Raw genomic sequence first — 21,219 nt, forward strand, 5'->3', positions numbered from 1 at the left:
AGGTAGGTAATTAAATTTAAATAACAATATAGTAATTGATACATGAAAAAAACTAAGCAAAAAATAAATTTATTAAATGGGAGGGATGGACTTAATGATTTAAAAATAAATTATCAACATTTGGCATTAATTTAGTTAGGTTTAATCTAAAATCTCATCGAATAATGATGTCCAGTTTGTTTCTTTTTTATTGTTCTGAGATAACTGCGCTGAAACCCCCTTTCTGATACACGTTTCTGAACTGTATATTAAGTTCTTTGCTAGTGCTTATTCCAATCAATAATTGAATCGGTTATTTCAGAAACAACATGAGTCAATTTTTGACAATCAACATAAGTCACTTTACTAAAAATCATAATCTAACTTAAGAAAAAAAGTTACAAAAAAATGTTTGATGTTTAATGTACAAGATTGTGAAATATTATTGTTAAAATCATTTTTTCTACAACCGTGTTAAAGATTCAATTTTTAGCACTCCATAGGAGCGTTAAAAATGCTACTTTAAAGCACTAGTGCTTTAAAAATTTTAAGGCACTGCAGTTAAAAGTGAATTGTCAAATTGTGAAACGTCATAATATTTATATTTCATTTATTAACATTAATATTAATAGTACAACTTGCGCAATTTGAAAAAGGTGGTTTAAAAGGTTTTTTAAAATTTAATTTATTGCATTTTTAACACGTTTGTAGAAAAAACAAGTTTATGTAACGTTATAATATTTTCGCTAAGAATTTTTAGACATTCCCCTCGAGTGTAGACAACCAGTTCTACCTTTTACGGGTCATAGGTTTCATGGTTTCAGCAATTAACAAAAATATTGTATTTTATAAATTTATAACGTTTGTAGAAAAAATATTGTATGATATACGTGTTAAAAAGTACATTTTTAAGGCACTCATGTGAATTGCAGAATTCGCTTCGCTCATTCTGCAAACTTTCACATGCGTGCCTTAAAATTGTACTTTTAACACTTATATCATAAATAACTAATAAATCATTTTTTCCTACAGCGCTTTAAAAACAGTTTTTATTGTGATTAACTCAAAAACTATAAATTCTGACTCATGTTGTTTCTGAAATGACCGATTCAATTGTTCTTTTAATGCAACATCCGTTTCTTCAATGTCACCAAATGGATTGATAAACTAGCGCCAAAATATCTTCAAATCTAGTTTTAAAAACTGAATAGGTGTTATTCAAATGTACGTAGATTAAAACATCATCTTCGCATATTGGGACAAATTGAAAAACTGGGAAAATTCGTACGGTCCATAATGTTTGGCTCTATCAGTTTAATTCTGGTAAGAAACGCTGAAATAATACCTCATATACTTGTATATAATATCGTTAGAGAGAAAATTTTGCCGGCGATATTTTCGACTGGTATGAAAGTTTGTTGCCTGGCAATTTTTGGCGAATTAAATTTTGGCAGTTAAATCACGAGACGTCAGTCGAGTGATTTTGTCAAAATTTCATAAGCGAAAATTGCCAAAAGGCAACAAACTTGAATAAAACCAGAAGAAAATTTTGACCGTAAATAATTTTCTCTCGAATGATATTCGACAAGACTATTTCACGAGACAATTAATGCACCATATCAACAAAACATATATAATCTTTATTTATTTGTAAACAATATTAAATGTACAATTATAATAAGATATAGTAGTTTGCCCATTCTTTTCTACCAAAGCATGATTTTGTGTATTATTGACCTGTAGCATTTGGGAACTGAAGGCCCAGCTTCATTTTTGTTGTTCTGAGATTTTCAATCAACTGCTGGTGGTGACTGGAATCCAGCCCCAGATATGGTGAGAGAGCTTGCATTTGAGTGACCCGTTAGTTTTAATTAACTCCTGTTCAGAAACACCTTGCTTGAACAAGGCTGACACAGCTGAAGATCGATGAGAATGGTTTGTTATTTTATGTTTTTTTGTGTCTATTCAAATTTTTTCAGCTGACATTTTTGTCCACTTTGATACGGTGTTGATTCCAAGTGGACAGTTTTTGAACCAAGATCCATCCTTCCAGTTGGGGTGAACTGTAGTACCTTCATTTTTGCTGTAGTATTCCACATTGACTTTACAGTCGACTCTTTATAGTCTTCGCCATTGTCTTTTTTCATGTTAAAGGCATTTTTTTTTTTTTTTTTGGAGGTCGTCTGACATATGTCTCCGATGGCACTGCAGCCTCATGGGCTTATTGTGCCAACCATCCTACCTTTTATGTCACCCAATCCACAAGCTTGGTTCCACGTACCAAATTGTACATCCCTAGCATGGGTTGGGTGGCATATTCTGCTGGACTTAATTTTGGTTGTCCATAAATAGCCTGCCTTTTGTGATCCAAAGCCTCACACTCGTACAGTACATGATGTGCTGTTTCAGTTCCCCTATTGCACAATCTGCAGTTAAGGTTCCCTTCGTACAGCCCAATTCTATTCAGGTGTCCTTTTAGGGCACAGTGACCCGTGAGAAGACCTGTAATTATGCGGAGCTGACTCCTATGTAATTTTATTAGTTCCTCAGCTCTCCGTTTTGAGGGTTCCCTTATTAAGGGCCTCCCGTGTCGCTGACCAGGTACGTTCCCCCAGTATTCTTTGTGTTTGTTTTTGACCCATTCCCTGACTTGTCCCCTAATTATTGTTTTAGGTACTCCTAGAGCAGGTTCTGGGCCAAAATATAAAGTTGAAGAACCGTTCCTTGCCAGCTCATCTGCTTTCTCATTACCGTCTATCCCGGTGTGTCTTGGCACCCAGAATAGAGTTACACTATTTCTTTCGGCCAGTTCTTCCAGTTCTTGCCGGCATTCCCATACCAGCCTTGACGTCACTTTCGGGCTCATTAGTGCCTTCAGTGATGCTTGGCTGTCTGTGAGTATATTGATCCGTCTATTTTCATAGGCCCTCAAGTTGTTCATTGCGACACACTGCAGAATTGCGTACATTTCCGCTTAAAACACAGTTGTGTATGTTCCTAGTGAGAAACTGAGTCCTACATTCTCTGTTTCACTAAAAATACCGGCTCCAGTGCCTTCATCGGTTTTTGATCCGTCTGTATACCAGATCGATCCTCTGATTTTGCTACTGATGCTGTTCCATTCCCTTCGGTCATTGATTTCTATTCCGAAGTTCCTATTAAATGTGTATTTTGGTACCATGTGGTCAGTGTATGTATCAGATATACTTGCCCCACCATAGTTCCAAATCTGATTATGCCCAAGGTTCTCGTATTTATCCCTTGGTTTTCCTTGCAGCCTGTATGCTCCCATCCTCGCTTCCCCTTTGATAAATATATCAAGAGGGGGTAGGTTTAACAGGGTTTCCAGTGCCGCCGTCGGTGTTGTTTTTATTGCTCCCGTTATTCCCAAGCATGCAAGTCTTTGTATCCTGCTTATCTTGTTTATAACGGTTCTTTGCTGCATCTTTGTCCACCATACCAAGGATGCATATGTTATCATGGGTCTCACTATCGTTGTATATGTCCAGTACGCCATTTTCGGACAGAGTCCCCATATGTTAAAGGCATAATCCTCGAGAATTTTTTCTAGTTCCGTTATGGTAGTACATCTTTCAAGCGTAGAATTTCTCACCCGTAAGAACTCCGAAGATTGGGTCCAAATATAGCTTCTGGATCTCTGCGTGTTCAATGGGACATTTTCCGAAACCAATTTTTTTATTTCTTCCCCTGACTGGCATCCAAATCTTGATTTTTCGTCTGGATTCATTATATCTGTCCAAAATTGATTACGCCTCAATGACGTTTGTCAAACTGACAACAATAGAATTGCCAGAAACCTTCGTGACGGATCTGTCATAATTTTGTCGCTGAGAAATCACGGGCAGGAAGGAGTTTTGTCAGTAGGAAACGTGGCGTTGCTATGACGTTTTATCAGTTAAAAATAATCTAGTGAAATGGGCTTATAAATTTCCAGCTAAATTGGCTGTTACAACCATGAAGGCAAGTACATTTTTAAATCTCGATTTTGTTGACTGTGACAATGACGAAACAACAATTTGGCAATTATACATATAGTCTAAGAGCTAGAGCCGAAAAATCATCGTCATAAGTAATATTGAGTTTGGCATGTGAAATGTGTCTATTGTATATTGATAATTATGACCCCTTTCAGGCTGACACCTCAGTGGATACAGGAAGTAGCAATAAGGGATGAAAGGGGAAGTTAGTGTAGTCTTTAAAGATTTTCACCTCCTATTTTGTTCACCTCCATCGATTTGCATGAAAATTGGTGACTAGTTAGAGCATACCCCAAGAAATAAAAATGATTTGGTGCCAACTTGCACTTTTACCCTGGGGGTGGATACCACCCCTTCTCGGGGGTGAAAACTATTTTATTAAAAATAACCTCACAAATTGATAGAGGCAAATTATACGTAAAATTTGTTATATCATGTTATTAAAATAAATCAATACTTTTTGAGTTATTAAAGATCAAAGATTTTTCTGTTTAAGAGCACATGCGTGAAGTTACGGATGATAAAAAGAACATATTAATTAATTGTAGGTTACTAAAATATTATTTTTATATTATTTCGATATTATAAATTTAGCAAAAGTATATTCGAATATGTCAAATGTACCCATTATTGGACACCCCCAATTTCTGGACATATTCAGTTTATATTGATAGAAAAAATTCAATTAAATATCGAAATAATATAAAAATAATATTTTACTAACATACAATTAATTAATATATTCTTTTTATCATCCGTAACTTCACGCATATGCTCTTAAATAGACAAATCTTTGATCTTTAAGGTACTAGTACACTTTAGAAGACCAAAAATAAGCATTTTTTCAAGATTTTTTTTCTCAGAACTCTTACTAAAAATGAACATAAAACTTTTTTACATATTATTATCTAACTCTTAAGTAATACAGAAAATATATCTTTTTTCATTTATGCACGTACACTAATACTGTAGATGGCGCCAAAGTCGAGGCCTCGAAAAAAAGTACCTCCGATGGCGGACAGTTAATCTCAGGATTGGGATCTCTGAAACAAAAAATTCGTACGGCATTTGAAAAAGGAAGGTTTCTTACGTGACAATTTACCAACGTTAGTGAAAAATTCTGCAACAAAAAAGATTTTACGGAAATTTTAAAAAATTTTGTGAAAAAATCGCCCGTTTTTCTTCAGTTTTTCATGATTAAAAAATATTTATTTTTTATTTTTTGGTCAAATTGTGGTAAATTGTCACGTAAGAAACCTTCCTCTTTCAAATACAATACGATTTTTTGTTTCAGATATCCCAATCCTGAGATTAACTGTCCGCCATCAGTTGCCCCAGCAACTAGCAGTAGTGTCCGCCAGCAGTAGTGGCCTCGACTTTGCGCCCTCTACAATATTAGTGTACGTGCATAAATGAAAAAATATATATTTTTTTGTGCCCTATAAGAGTTAGATATTAACATGTAAAAAGTTTTATATTCATTTTTATTAAAGGTTCTGAGAAAAAAATTCTTGAAAAAAATTATTATTCTTGGTCTTCTAAAGTGTACTAGTACCTTAATAACTCGAAAAGTATTGCTTTATTTTAATAACATGATGTAACAAATTTTACTTAAAATTTGTCCCTCTATCGATTTGTGGGGTTATTTTTAATAAAATTATTTTCACTCGCGGGAAGGGGTGGTATTCACCACCAGGGTAAAACTGCAAGTTGGCACCAAATCAGTTTTATTTCTTGAGGTATGCTCTAACTAGTCTCCAATTTTCATGCAAATCGATGGAGGTTTAACAAAATAGGAGGTGAAAGCCTTTAATGACTGCACTAACTTTCCCTTTTCATCCCTTATTGCTACTTCCTGTATCCACTGAGGCGTCAGCCTGAAAGGGGTCATAATTGTCACATTGGACACATTTCACAGGAAAAACTCCATATTACTTATGACGATGATTTTTCGGCTCTAGCTCTCCGTCTAATAGGTTTTAACAAAATCTTCTTTATTCTCTCTTTGAGAATGATTTTCGGAGTGAAAGTCGAAACGTCAGTATATATTTTAGGTAATAATGTAATTTTCATTACATCCAACCAAACTGTGACTAATCCCATATAAACACAACACTTAAGTATAATGTGACTTCATCTTCTCGTGTTTTGAAAACCAGTGCAATAACTATACATCAATAAGTTTATTGTTTTTCTCAGCAAATATTAAGTTATTTCCTACAAACAACAATATGATTTGCAAGAAATACCTACACCTACCTACAGCGAGAAACATTATATTACAAAGTGCGAACTAATGGTATATTTATCATACCCAACGATTTTTATGGGAGTGTTTGAAAGTCTTAACTGCTGCCAAACAACAATAATAAAGAAAACAAATGACTTATGCCATAATGATTAATATGGTGTTATAGAATTCTAATGGTCAAGTGACCTTTAAAGCTGAAAAATATTCAATTAGAGGCGGTTTAAGTATGGAACGAGTTGGTAATTAAGAAAATGATGTAATTTGTCATGTAACAACGGCCCATATTTTTTACTTATCCGACCAATTACTGTCAATGAAGTTAAGACAATGTAATTAGAAATGATGACGGACTTAAAACTTCATTGCGATTGCTTCAAAATTAATTTTATGTTATAATCGTGAAGTACATACATATAACATTACTTGCCACCCACCTTCTGTCAATACGGATATGAGTGGATTTGAAGGTGATGGGGAGAATTTGAGAAGGTACAAATAAAGAAATAAAGTGATCATTCTATAGACCTTTGGCCCATACTTAAAAAAAGATTACCTCCCTCATGAGCCTTCGTTCATTTGGTTATTCATGTTGAGTTGGACAACTGTTCTAATAGGTAAGGAAAATTTTCGGGAGGGGGTATTTCGTGAATATAGAGGTTGTATATTTAAAATTAGCTAAATAAGGGTTACATGAAATCACAAAACGTTTTCGGATTAAGAAATCCATCATCAGTTTTACTAAAAGCCAAAAAATTGCATACCTGAGCCACCAAATAATTTTAGATAAAAACCCTTTAAATGTTTACAGTTGTTTTGTTATGCTACATATTAATAAATTTATGATGATAAATCTGTGATGTTGCAAATGTTAACTATATATTAAATCAATGATGTTGCAAATATACCTGAATATTACCCAGGGCAACACAGGACTCTTCCCACGTGGTTGGAATTTGAGAATTAAAACCTCACATATTGAAGTTCACTGGCCTACTACAGTTGGCATTTTTCTGCTAAAAATTTGCCCAAAAGATCCTTCCGATAACGAACGTTGTAAAGAAGAAATGAATCAGTTCGAGAAAAACATAGAAAATATGAGGAACTTCCATTTCAATTAAGGCAGTCACATGAAGAAAATACTAGGGCTATAATTTAACCATAAACTAAAGAGAATAAAAAATCCATTAAGATTTTTTTTGATTTTTGCACTCGTGAGTCAATTTGAGTCAATCAATAATCATCCCCTATTCAAAGGCAGAAAAATTAAGGTTCAACCAACTGCTGTCAGCAGAAGAAAACATCGTGAAGGATTGTCTCGCGGATCTCGTAGGAATCAATCTGGACATCCGTCCAAAACCGAGGCAGCAAGAGGAAAAAAAAGAACTGGAAACCTGATGAGAAACATCACACAGAACCAACCTAACGCTAAAGGGCATAGATCTGCTCATGAACCTAATATTATTTTTTTATGTTCTTTTTTCTTAATATATACAGGGTGTTTCATTAATAGTTGTCTATATAGTAACTGAAGAAACCTTAGCACAAAACACGAAGATTGAACCTAAAACACTTAAATAAAATGTGGTTCCTTACTGAGTTACAGGGTGTTTTATCTAAAGATTTAAAAACTATTTTTGCTCAGCATTTTAAAATTATTCGACGTATCCTTTTCATACTCGGCAGGAAGTATAGGTACTATACAAACTACTAAATTATGTTAAACAAACGTTTCTGGCTATTATCAGAGGCGTACGACGGGGGAAAGTAAATTGTTGACCCTTTCCAAATTTTACGCCACTGACGGAATTGCTATTTTAGTCCAATATTTGGATTCTCCAATACTTTTTAACAAAATAATGTACTCTTCATTTGTAACGATAAAATCATTAGTTTTCGAGATATTTGATATTTAAAATGCAACGGCACAGCTATTTTGGTTAATGTATTGTGGTAGGGACTCTTTGACAAAGTATGCTAAATGTGCAGTCACTCTAGCGTTATGGGGACCTATTGGGTTGTGAAGAGTAGGTCCTAAAACCAAAAAAAGTTAAGTAAAGTTTTCCATTTTAGTGGGCGCTTGCCATTTTTTAATTTAATTTTCCATTTCCAACAATCGCTTTTTCCGATTATAACGCCATCTATCCATAATTCGAAAAAATGTTTCGAATAAAAGTTACTTATTTTTACGTAAGGAATCCAAATCTGCAATAAAAATGGAGGCTCCTATTTAAGATTTTAAAGTAACCCCCTACCCCACCTCCTTGGGGGTCGTGTTTGGTGCCATTCGATAGATTTTTCAAAAATATTTAATAAGTGTATGTTACAGTTTTTCGATCTGATGTTTATTTCGCGAAATATCGCGGGATTTGTATTTAAAATATTAAATTTATCCCTCACCCCTCTCCGTTGGAAGTCGTGTTTGGTTTCATTCGATAGATATTTAAAAAATATTGAGCACGTATTTTTTAGTTTTTCGATCTGTCATTCATTTCGCGAAATATTCGCTTTTTTCTTGTGAAACTTTGGAACTCACCCATTTCCTTACGCCCGGCTCAAATCGTCAGATTTTTTAAATATACTCTTTTGCATGTACTTAACTCACCTTTTCTTAATCTGACAATTTCGAGTTGTTTTAAGGATAGCTTTTTTTTTCGGGCTCCCCTTAACGAACACCCCCGTGTTAAGAGCCAATATATGGTATAGGTATATCTGCAGGGTACCAGGTTTCTCCCCATATGATAATCTGACGCGCTCGAGTAACTGCAAAAATCCCCGCTTGAGCTCCCCTACCATTAAATACTTTTCCACATAAGCAGGTATTTATAATCAGTGTCAATAGCCGTTAGCATCTGTGCATGTTCATGTATATTCACTACAAAAGCTGGCTGGTTTCTACACTGGTGTCTAAATCTGTTGAAAATGTACTATTTTCCAAAACCTAACATATTTCAACACCCTGGTGTCAACATACGCTAGCATCTGTAAATATGCTGCCCGGTAATTTGGAAGTCTTTTTTTGAAAACTACATAATATGTAGTTAAAAACGTTGGCAATTTTGACAAATTATTGTCAACAGTGGAAGTGGAGTTAATGGTAAATTAAAAATATTTTTAAATAATTTATACAGAGCGTTTACTTTTTAATTAGATATACCACATAGAAGGAAGCGCTAAAATCGGCAACATTGCTTATTGCTCCACTATCAGTATAGTATCGATGCGTAATCGTCCAACGACAAATTCAAACAAATACCTACTTTAAGTTCTGAAATTACTAATTTACAAGCAGTAGGTAACATAATACGATTGTTAAATTACCGGCAAGTGGTTATCTATAAAGCGGCTTCTCAAATTCCTTAAACATTTATTACCAAACATTTAAAATTGTATTTTAACTGATGTTCAAATTTTATCTACTCGTTCCGATTCCGACGGTAACAGTGTGTTATTAAGATCACTTTATCAATTTTTCTCTTTTCTCGATTATTAGTTTTTATTGCATAATATTATGTATAAACTATTGTATACCCCATTCCACGAATATACGTCTGTTTTGGATTATCGCGACAACGAATATTTTACTGTGCAAAATATGAAGAACGAAAGTAAATTGCAAATTATATTGTTGTTTATTGGAGTAATTGTTAGAGCAAAATACTTTCGTACTTCTTATGTTGCACACTAAAATATTCGTTGTCGCGATAATCCAAAACAGTCGTATATTCGTGGAATACACCATAATGACTGAATACATAGTTAAAAATAATCGTATTAATTTAATAAATGAATATTTAAAGCGATTAACAAGTAAGGATTTTTAAAAGAATATTAAAAAACTAAAGAAATAGTCACCTCTATTTTGAAGATGAAATTGATACTCTATGACTTGCTGTGATGCCGTCTACACTTTTAATGTTTATAAAGACATGTCTATAAATTATAATAATATTGCATAGCTTATTGAATGAGGGAAGCCGGCAGTGTTGCCATTTTAAGTGCGTATATCTAATTGAAAACTAAACGCAGTGTATCTACGAATGGATTTATTCGACCATTTGTGTTTTTCTCTTACTGTCACAAAAGTTTTTGTAAATATAAATTTATTTGTGGACTACAAATAGTTGCACATTCTGCATGAAAAGATCAATAAAATAATAATATGTAATAGTCCCTAATATCGTATAATGATCGCATAAAAATGAAAAACGATACCATCGACCTTTTGTAATTATTTGAAAAGCAGCTCGCTCAATCCAGCCAGCTCAGAAGGGAAACATTATCACCATCACATCTGCACACGTCACGACCTACAAGGTCTTTTTATGAAATATGATGTAAATCAAACGTAGTATGTACATTAATTCAGATTTATTTATTGCCATAAAGACATTAAATCATTCAAGAAGTGACATCTGCTGTTTGCCTTGAACTATCACGTTTTTCGTTCAGTTCGTTCTCGTAGTGTGGTGTTGTGTCGGTGTGGTGTATGTACACCAGGTGTTGGTCGACTTTAATTGATGGCTGTTACGCACACATAAAAATCATTTTTCAACATCGTCGAGGCGTTTTACTTTTTAAATTACTGAATTTGTCATTCTTAAAAACCGCCGATATCAATCTTGGTGTGAACTGTAGTTTCGCTTAATTCCTTATGCAATATTTGCAGTCTTTTCGCTATAAGGTGTAGTTGTAAGTGTTATGTTTATATGATAGAATAAATTCTTGATAGACATCAACAATAAACAAGAATCCCTCAATTTCACCATGGAACAAGAAAACAATCTTCGTCATTTTCTGAATGTGCTAACAAAATGTGATATGCAACCAAAGACTACAGAAAACGGACCCACACTAACAGATATTTCAATTGCCATTCCAACCACAACGTAAACATGAAAAAGCTACTAACAAAGGTTTTGACTAAAAATGACTACCTTTTGTCATGTATAAACAAGGAATTCCACAAGATTAAATAAAGAACCAACAAAACACCACAAGCATTCCAGAGACACTGAAAAGAAAGGACTCAAGGATGACAACAATACCATAATATGTGAGGGGCTGGTCAGGAACATTGAAAAGGATAGGAAGCCAGTGGAAACAAATACATCACAACAACATTCAACACAATGAACAATCTGAGATCTATCCGAAACCAAACCCATTAACAGACAAGAAATATTCAAAGATTGCATAATCTATAAAATACACTGTGAAGGCAATAATTTCTACGTGAGAGAAATTGCAAGACCATTCAATGTCAGGGTAAACAAGCATGAAACATACATCAAGAAGAGGTAAATCCCAGATGTGTAAACATGCCTAAGAATACGAGCACAGAATACAATGGAAATATGCATCAATAATCATAAAAGAAATAGACATAAACAAGAGAAAACTCAAAAGGTAGCCCTCATTCTACTTAACGAAGAAAAATGTGTAGCAAATTCATCAGCAGAATCTATCAGACTTTGATTGCCCATACTAAAAAAAGAAGTCAACAACAAGAATATACCAACAGTAGTTAAGTAACGAGAGTCGGAGAACAACTCATCTACGATCTCAATACAGATTACCAAACTAATTAACACAAAATAACACACAAAACAGCCAGAATTTTATATTCCTAAGGTAATAATACCACCCTCAAATTTTTTTCAACCACATGCATCCTGTAGCCTATAAGATTCAGGCCAAGTATGCCAATTTTTGAAAAGACATACATCACCTTATAAAACCAGGTTATACTCTTTCCAGAATTTTTTAAAAATAACTGGAGAGAAATTTATGTAGAGGCTAGGACAAATAAAGTTCCATTTAGTCCACAGTACATCGTCTTGTTAGAAAGATGATTACGAAAGTCTTAAAAATGGTCTTACCTGATTTGTTTGAGTGAGTCTACCGCTTTCTGAAAAATTTTAGAGTCCAGGTTGGACGCGTTTCCGCGTCACGCGTCCATATTTACGTTGTCGGACTAACGAAACACGGCTGTAAATTTGTCGGACAAGAGATCGACAATCTTTATTAGTTAAATATAAGTACCTACTTTAAATTGAAAATTAGGAGTTTTGTTTTAACAAAACTACCGCGCTAGAGTGACATCTTACGGGTGTCGGACTCTAAGATTTTGTTATAACAAAACTCTTAATTTTCAATTTAAAGCACTTACTAATATACGAGTATAATTAATAAAGATTGTCGATTTCTTGTCCGACAAATTTACAGCCGCGTTTCGTTAGTCCGACAACGTAAATATGTTAATGACGCGGTACGCGGAAACGCGTCCAATCTGCACTCTGAAATTTTTCAGAAAGTGGTAGACTCACAGTTAAGACTGAAGCAGTTAAGACCATTTTTAAGACTTTTGTACTCATCTTCCAAAAAGGACGATGTGCTGTGGACTAATTCAGTTCATTCCCATGTATTTAAAATACCTATGTTAAATTTTTGTTTAAAATTAAAAACCTTATACGGTATAGGCATGTATAGTATTACCATTTTTTTAAGATAACTGATTGCCATGTAGCTTAACGGGGTGCCATTGTTTGAGTCAGTAAAATTCCATAAACAAGGGATCCATCTATTTTACGGAATGAAACTATACTTTGTTTCACGTTAAGAATAGAACGTTACGCTTACGGAGATCAGTGTTGCCAAACCTCTCGCGCACGGCTGGATACCCGATTGCCGATATACGATTCATTCTAGTCAGTATGGCGTGGCATCAGCGCGCTTCTATCGTCCATAAGAAATACATGGGGCTATCTCCACAATATTCTACTCTTAATGTGAAACGCTCTATAGTTTTACAGTTAAACTTCCGTTCAATTTCCTTTCTTGTACTTCTTGATTGTAGTGGTGATTGTTTCGGCCCTTCATTAAATAGATATATATGAAATAGAGACATAAAGGGAGAGAAAGGATGTAGATAAATATTGTTGACTCAAATATCTGTGCCAGGCTACTGCAAAGCATAGATACCTATTTTCATATCTATATGTTTAAATATTATGCACTATTACCAGAAGTAATATATTTTTAAAAAACTATTATTTCTATTTTTAAAATCAAAGGCTATTTTTTGGTGATTTAGTTTAAAGATATCTCAAGCATGCGGACCACTTATAGTATTTTTACTACAAAAACGTTATTACGTAGGTCAAAATTTTTGACGTAAGAGAACTGTCAAAACATTAGAATGTGACTTTTCATTATTGCTATGTTTATTATAAACACGGCAATAATGAAAAGTCACATTCTAATGTTTTGACAGTTCTCTTACGTCAAAAATTTTGACCTACGTAATAACGTTTTTGTAGTAAAAATACTATACCAATAAGTCATAGCAAAATTATTTATAAATAACCTTCTACTCATGTACAATTAATTATTGTTACTAATTATACTTTTTTGTTGTTACAGGGGAAGGAGGAGAGGAAGGGTCCCCGGAAGAAGGGGAAAAGTTGGAGGGGGACGACGATTTGGAATCGATGACGCCGACTTCGGCTGCTTCTCCGGCACCAAATGAAGACGAGGTTTCTTCACCGCCTCCTGGAGACATTCTAAGTCCCCATAGTCCTAGGTCGCCGGTAGAGGACACGAGAATTTGCAGGTAAGGACAAAAAATATCTTACTTACTGAGAAATATCTTTTCTTCTTAGAATTTATCTATTTCTACGTCTGTTGCACTGTTTTTACGACGCAGGTCAGTTGTATTGTATGTTGCATTGTACTATAGCTTCCAATTTGAATGCAATGCAACATACAATACAAATGACTTGCGTCGTAAAATCTGTGGTATCAATAATTTTCAAACCGAGAATAGTGGGAGCGTAGTGGGAGAGTGATTTGGATGCTGTATCTTTCTGATAGTTTGAAAACGATGTATGCAAGATGGCAGCAGATGTTGTGACCAGATGTTTGAGTCTTTTATCGACCAATAGTGGAATTAATAGATACCAAACGTGAGCAAGTTGATCAAATTGTTTACTTTGGATATCAATTAAATTGTAACGCAGAGAGTCACGGCGAAATTAGATCTAGAATGGAACAGGCCAGAGAAGCTTTTAGAAAGATGTCCAAGGTATTATGTAACAGAGACCTAAAATTGGCATGGAGGATCTATTTGCCTATTTTGCTGCTACGTGTTCTCGGTCTTACTTTATGCTGTCGAGTCCTGGACTGTAAATAAAACGATCTAAATCTTCTTCAGGCTTTCGAAATGTGGTACTATAGAAGAATTTTAAAAGTTTATTGGGGGGAGAAGACTCGAAACTCCACAATACTAGAACGTCTTAGTAAGACGACTATGGGATTATAGAAAGCATCAAGAAGAGAAAGTTGGAGTATTTCGGACATAGGACTCAAGAGGTCTCAAATATAGGTTGCTACAAAGTATTATGCAAATAAAAATTGCAGGCAAACGCAGTCCAGGACGAAGAAGAACCTCATAGTTGAAGAACTTGCGAGATTGGTGTGGTGCTGATACAAGCATGCTATGTAGGGTGGCAGTAAATAAAATTAAGAAAGCTATGGTGGTACTCAACGTTCTGAATGGTCATCATACATAACAAAGAAGAATAGTGCTATACCGCCGACATGTGTATTGTACTCTTTATGGAACTGGTAGAAGATATTTCTAGAATGGAGTATTGTACATTGTTCTCCTGGTTTCGTTCTCTCGTTTCACTTAGACCAAGGACATCATATTTGAACGAAGTTAGTTCTTCTTCCAGTTTGTTCTTTCTGTCAAGTGATTTGAGGATTCTGGCGTTTAAACTAGCCATATAGTTGTTTTCGATGTTTTAAGGAGTTTTTCCTCCCCCAGACTCCTTGATGCTGACCTCCTTAGAGGTATGTGATTGTGCACCCATCTGGAGACCAGATCCTGTTGTTTTAAAACTCATTTAGGGTGTATCCATACCTCGCCATGCTGGCAAGACGGGGTTGGCGAGTGTTTGGAAGGGATAATGGGAAGGGATTTGAACGTTGGGTAGGATAGTACTGGGGTTTGAGCCTGATTTCCTCACAGCAGGAAGTGGAGAAAAAACCAGGAGCTCGCGTGGGCAGGGGCGCTAAATCCCTGAAGTACGTCTACCCTCTCTCAGGATCATAAAGGGGTACCTACCCGCTACCACCAAATTATTGAATACGATCTATTAAATATACTCCTTTATGAAAGTTATTAACACTAATTAGCAAGAGACAAGAGACAATAGCAACAGACAAATCGATAAATGGAAGAAGATCATTGGGACGACCGAGGAAAAGATTGTCAGACAATGTCAATTGAGGCTAAAAACCGAAGTAAAAAAGGGATTGAGCCTATTTATAAAGTAGGAAGAACAAGAAGAAGAACACTAATTAAATAAAGAAAACAATGTACGTGTATAACATGTCATTTGTTTTATATATTAAATGATTTGTTTATTGTTTTTCAATTTGCATATGGCAAATAAATGAAGATCTTTAAAAAGTTCCTTAATAAAATGAGTATTAAGTAGGTCACAAAACTTTTCTCTCCAGTTTGATCAAATCTCCGACATGTCATCCGCTTAATGGAACACGTTTATTTTAAGAAAGCCAATGCAGTATCAATATTTTGCGAAATCTGTCAATGGTGATTAATATACGATCGTTTTGTTTTGATTCACAGACTTGAAATAACGAACCGGATATTTTAATAAGCAACATACATACAACACCATGATTCACGGCGTGTTGTAAAAATTTACTGCAAAATACAGTATATTTTATACGTTAATAAGAAATATAAAGAAAAAAGAAAGTAAACAAACAACGCTTCCTGATTTGAGTCACGGAGGAATATTTTTGAATACATCATACGCCCCACAACTAACTTGTTAATGTTTTATAATGTTTATATCAAAAATTTTGTTTAATTTCCCATTTATTTACAATCTGTAATAATATTACAATAAGTAAATTATGTACCTATTTTACAAGTAACATGAAAGAAGTTTATGACAACTTCCTAGTTCTATACAAAAATATAAAAATAGAGCGAGTACCTACAGTTTAGAAATTCTGTTGAAATAGACGGAGAGCTAGAGCCGAAAAATCATCGTCATAAGTAAGTTTTTCCTGTGAAATGTGTCCATTGTATATTGACAGTTATACAGGAAGTAGCAATAAGGGATGAAAGGGGAAAGTTAGTGCAGTCATTAAAGGTTTTCTCCTCCTATTTTGTTAAACCTCCATCGATTTGTATGAAAATTGGTGACTAGTTAGAGCATACCTCAAGAAACAAAACTGATTTGGTGCCACTTGCACTTTTACCCTGGTGGTGAATACCACCCCTTCCCGCGTGTGAAAAATATTTTATTAAAAATAACCCCATAAATCGATAGAGGGACAAATTCTAAGTAAAATTTGTTATATCATGTTATTAAAATAAATCAATACTTTTTGAGTTATTAAAGATCAAATATTTTTCTATTTAAGAGCATATGCGTGAAGTTACGGATGATAAAAAGAACATGTTAATTAATTGTATGTTAGTAAAATATTATTTTTGTATTTATTATTTCGATATTTAATTGATTTTTTTTTTCATTATAAACTGAATATGTCCAGAAAGTGGGGGTGTCCAATAATGGGTACATTTGACATATTCGAATACACTTTTGCTAAATTTATAATATCGAAATAATACAAAAATAATATTTTAGTAACATACAATTACAGTGGAACCCCGATAAGTCGGCCCCCGATAACCCGGAAGTCCGGCTAACCCGGACCGATTTTCATCAGACAAAAATTTAACAAATAAACAATTTAACAATTTTATCAAATAAAAATGTATGTAGGCCAAATAATATTTCAGAGATAATGTGTATTTGTGTAATTTGAACACATAAGTACAATAGTAAAAATGATTCATGCACACGGCGGCAGCCAGAGCGACCGTCTCAGCTTATCGGAAAGAACAGACACCTGTCTGTATTCCTTTTTCTTTATTTATGTCAAACTGTCTTAGCATTGTTTAAAAAAGACGTGACTATTTAAAAATTCTTGTATTGTGTGTAGTACAGCCTATTAATCACTTCCGTTCTGTAATGTAATCGTGCTTCAGATTGTGTTTGCTTTGTCTACGTAATGGTAACAAAACGTAAAAATGTTGCAGTGACAATGGAAAAGAAACTACTTTTAGAAACATTAGGTAGGATTGATAAAGACGAATCTTTAAAATAAATTTATTGCAGCATCATAATATGATATTATGCTACCATAGGTCTGGATCCCGCGTATGAAAAAAAAGTTGATTAATAGCAAGCTAAAAATTTATTAATAGCTTAAGGGTGTCTAGTCGGATAAACTTTGATATATGAGAACACTGGAACAGGGGCAGTTTTAATTGTGGAACAGGTCAAAAATTTGGAACGGTCAGAACACGAAAATGGCACATTTGTTTTGTCCGACAGAACAGACATAAACTCTCCGAACAGAGATTAAACTCTCATGCAAAAATCAGACTGCTATTTATCACCTGTCATAATTCCTGTCATTTGACATATTCTACATGTTCCACTCATTAAAACGCCAATTTGGTGATAAATAGCAGTCTGATTTTTGCATGAGAGTTTAATCTCTGTTCGGAGAGTTTAAGTCTGTTCTGTCGGAAAAAATACATGTGCCGTTTCAAATTTTTAACCTGTTCCACAGTTAAAACTTCCCCTGTTCCAGTGTTCCCATATATTAATGTTTGTCCGACTAGACACCCTTAAGCTAATAACAAATTTTCAGCTTGCTATTTATAAATTTTTTTTTGTACGCAGGATCCAGACCTACCATATTATGGTGTCGGTACATCTCTACAGTATGACTGAGTTTTTTACCAAGAAATGAACAAAACTCTACACTCTATACAACTATACGTAATTTAGATGTGTACTGTGCATATGTGTTTCATGTTTTTGTAATTGTAATGGAGGTTATTTATTAATTTTTACTATATTCTCCGGCTAACCCGGATTTTCGATAACCCGGATCGGCCGCGGTCCCGAATAATCCGAGTTATCGAGGTTCCACTGTAATTAATATGTTCTTTTTATCAACTGTAACTTCACGCATGTGCTCTTAAACAGACAAATCTTTGATCTTTAATAACTCAAAAAGTATTGATTTATTTTAATAACATGATATAACAAATTTTGTCCCTCTATCGATTTGTGGGATTATTTTTAATAAAATCGTTTTCACCCCCGAGAAGGGGTGGTATCCACCCCCAGGGTAAAAGTGCAAGTGGGCACCAAATCAATTTTATTTCCTGAGGTATGTTCTAACTAGTCACCAATTTTCATGCAAATCGATGGAGGTTTAACAAAATAGGAGGTGAAAACCTTTAAAGACTACACTAACTTTCCCCTTTCATCCCTTATTGCTATTTCCTGTATCCACTGAGGTGTCAGCCTGAAGGGGGTCATAATTATCAATATACAATAGACACATTTCACATGCCAAACTCCATATTACTTATGACGATGATTTTTCGGATCTAGCTCTTAGACTAAAAGATCACTGGGAGTGTGTCGCTTTAGGTCCGTACCCCACCGGGATGCCGTGGCGACGTAGCCGAGCACATCGCCACGGCTACTCCTGGGCACCATGGTTCGCAAAATCACGCCGCTCTGAACGTCGCCTGCTACCACAACAGTCCCTCTGGTGACATATTCATAGACAGAAATGGACGTGGAAGAAATCCACTTTTATATTATTTTTATGTACGTCGCAAAAATATTATGCAGAAGAATAAGGAAAAAATATGGTACATTCTTTTATATCATATCGAAGAAAAAGTTGTGTTTTTGTCAAATTAAGTATACGAAGATTTATTGAAATATTCGAGTAATCCTTTGAAGCACTTTTCCACAAACATGGTCGATTTCCGATCTCTACAATCAATCTTTCCCTATCAAAACTCATTTTGCTTCTTAGTTGTCCAAGTGATACCTCTGGTAGGCGACTAAATGAGTGACGGTACATATACTTTCATTTATATTGCTGGTATCGTCGCCACGTGGCTAGGGTAGCTAGTCTCCACAAGAGGAACCATAGACAGTGGCGACGCCTCAATTCGGGTCCGTTGCCAAGTGAGGTACATGCCATTCATTTTAAAAAAATTAATTGGAAACGTCGGTCACTGGCTACGTCGCCATGGCGTCCCGGTGTGGTATGGTCTTCGATTATTTGATAGTGGCCCCATAAGGTTCATTGCAAGATTGTTAGGATGGTTTTCAAGCCGTAGAGCATATTTTTGGGAGCAATTTGTGATATCTTCTTTAACAGTATTGACTGGAAGGTCATACTCAATGAACTGATTAGGTACATACTGAGGTGCATTTGTAATGACACATAGGACTTTTGATTGAAACCTGTCCAAGATATATGTACATTAGACCTGGACGATCCTCCCCACAGTCCCCACAGCTGGATTCCATAACTCTATACTGCAGCGGTGCTCAGACTTAAACTGCGTGGGATCTACCATATAAACTGCAAGCGTCCAGCGATCGATTAAAAAATAAATTAAAAAAGTAGTAAAAAAATTTAAAAAATAAAAAACTTGCTCATTTCTATTTGATAAAAAGTTGTAAAGTTGCGCGTTTGGTGAGTCAGCGCAGTCTCCGTCTTTTCCATTTGTATTTTTTCCGTGAATCGCGATCGACTTCAAAAACTTTGGCGATCGACCGGTCGATCGCGATCGACTCTTTGAGCATCGCTGCTATACTGGTTTTGTGACTACTAATATCTTGTTATTTAGAGATATTTGTAGTCTTTTACTTAGTAACCAGTAAAATCTGCTAAGCTTAAAGCCCAGCTGTTTTATTTTTATGAATATATGCTTCTTGCATGTTTACCGCCTGTCGAGGTGCATTGGTCAGGCGAGGCCACTGACTATTGTTAAGATTGGCCTGTAGTAGCTGGGAAGCAACGTTGGAGTTTGGGTCTGAAGCTAAAATTGCTTTGTCATATTTGTACCTATGTTGCTCTGGTCATATATTTGCTCGTAGGTAGATCGTCTGAAAATATCAGGCAGAGAACAGGTCCCGTAACACTACCCTGTGGAATTCCTGCTTTAACTGCATTTGGATGTGTGTATTGATCGTAATGCCTTACTAAGAAATGTTGGTCATGGAGAGACTTGAGTATAAGGAAATAATTTAAGGGAAGGACTTCTCTAAGTTCATAGAGTAGACCAGTGTACCAAACTCTATCAAATGCTTAAGAAATACCCAAAAATGCTGATGAGCAGTGCTTCCTTTCTTCTAGAGCTTGATGAATAAAATTACAGACTCGATTTATTTGCTCGGTGGTGGCATGTTGTCTCAATCCAAACTGGTGTGTAAGTATTAGTTGGCGTTTAGAATTGGTTGTAGCCTATCGAACAGTGATTTTTCAAAAACCTTTGACATCATCGGCAGTAGACTAATAGGTCTATATGATTTAATCTCTTCTGTAGGTTTACCTGGTCTAGAAATTGCAATAATTTGTACCACTTTTCATGGAATGGGGTAATAGCTCATTCTTAGGATTGCATTAAATATGTGTGTCAAATACCTACAGAATTTCTTTTTTTGAGAGTTCTTTGAGGATATTGGCGGTAATAAGGAAAAATGCGGAAAAATGCAGGAGACTTTTTAGGGTTCAAGTCTGATTGTACCTTCTGGTGAACTCGTTTGGTAGTGAATTTTTCTAAGTGTAGTGCAAGTTGATACGGTGAAAAGCTGTTGGGTCTCGGTTATTATGTCAAGGTTGTTGTTGTGTGGAGGGTTTGGCTGGAACACATTCACCAGGCGAACGGCAAAAGCTGCGGCTGTTTCTTTGGTACTCCTAGTCCATCTTCCGTTACCTATTTGAATAGGAGTGTTGGTTAGTTGAGGTAGATTTAACTTTCATGTTGCCTTTCAAAGTGAGTACTCGGTACTGAACACTATCCTTACGATTAAATTAGAAGAATTTTTAATTGAG

At 35.1% G+C, this 21,219-nt stretch overlaps 1 protein-coding gene across 1 annotated transcript in view; it reads left to right on the forward strand.

Moving 5' to 3' along the window:
• Positions 1–21,219, forward strand: part of LOC114326539 (protein tiptop-like) — a 237,274-nt gene that overhangs the window by 207,393 nt on the left and 8,662 nt on the right. The window contains exon 2 of the mRNA XM_028274932.2: positions 13,651–13,840. Coding sequence (XP_028130733.2) covers positions 13,651–13,840 — 190 coding nt within the window. The remainder of the gene's footprint in view (positions 1–13,650; positions 13,841–21,219) is intronic.

The sequence above is a fragment of the Diabrotica virgifera genome, chromosome 4 (assembly GCF_917563875.1).
Source record: "Diabrotica virgifera virgifera chromosome 4, PGI_DIABVI_V3a".
Taxonomy (NCBI): Eukaryota; Metazoa; Arthropoda; class Insecta; order Coleoptera; family Chrysomelidae; genus Diabrotica; species Diabrotica virgifera.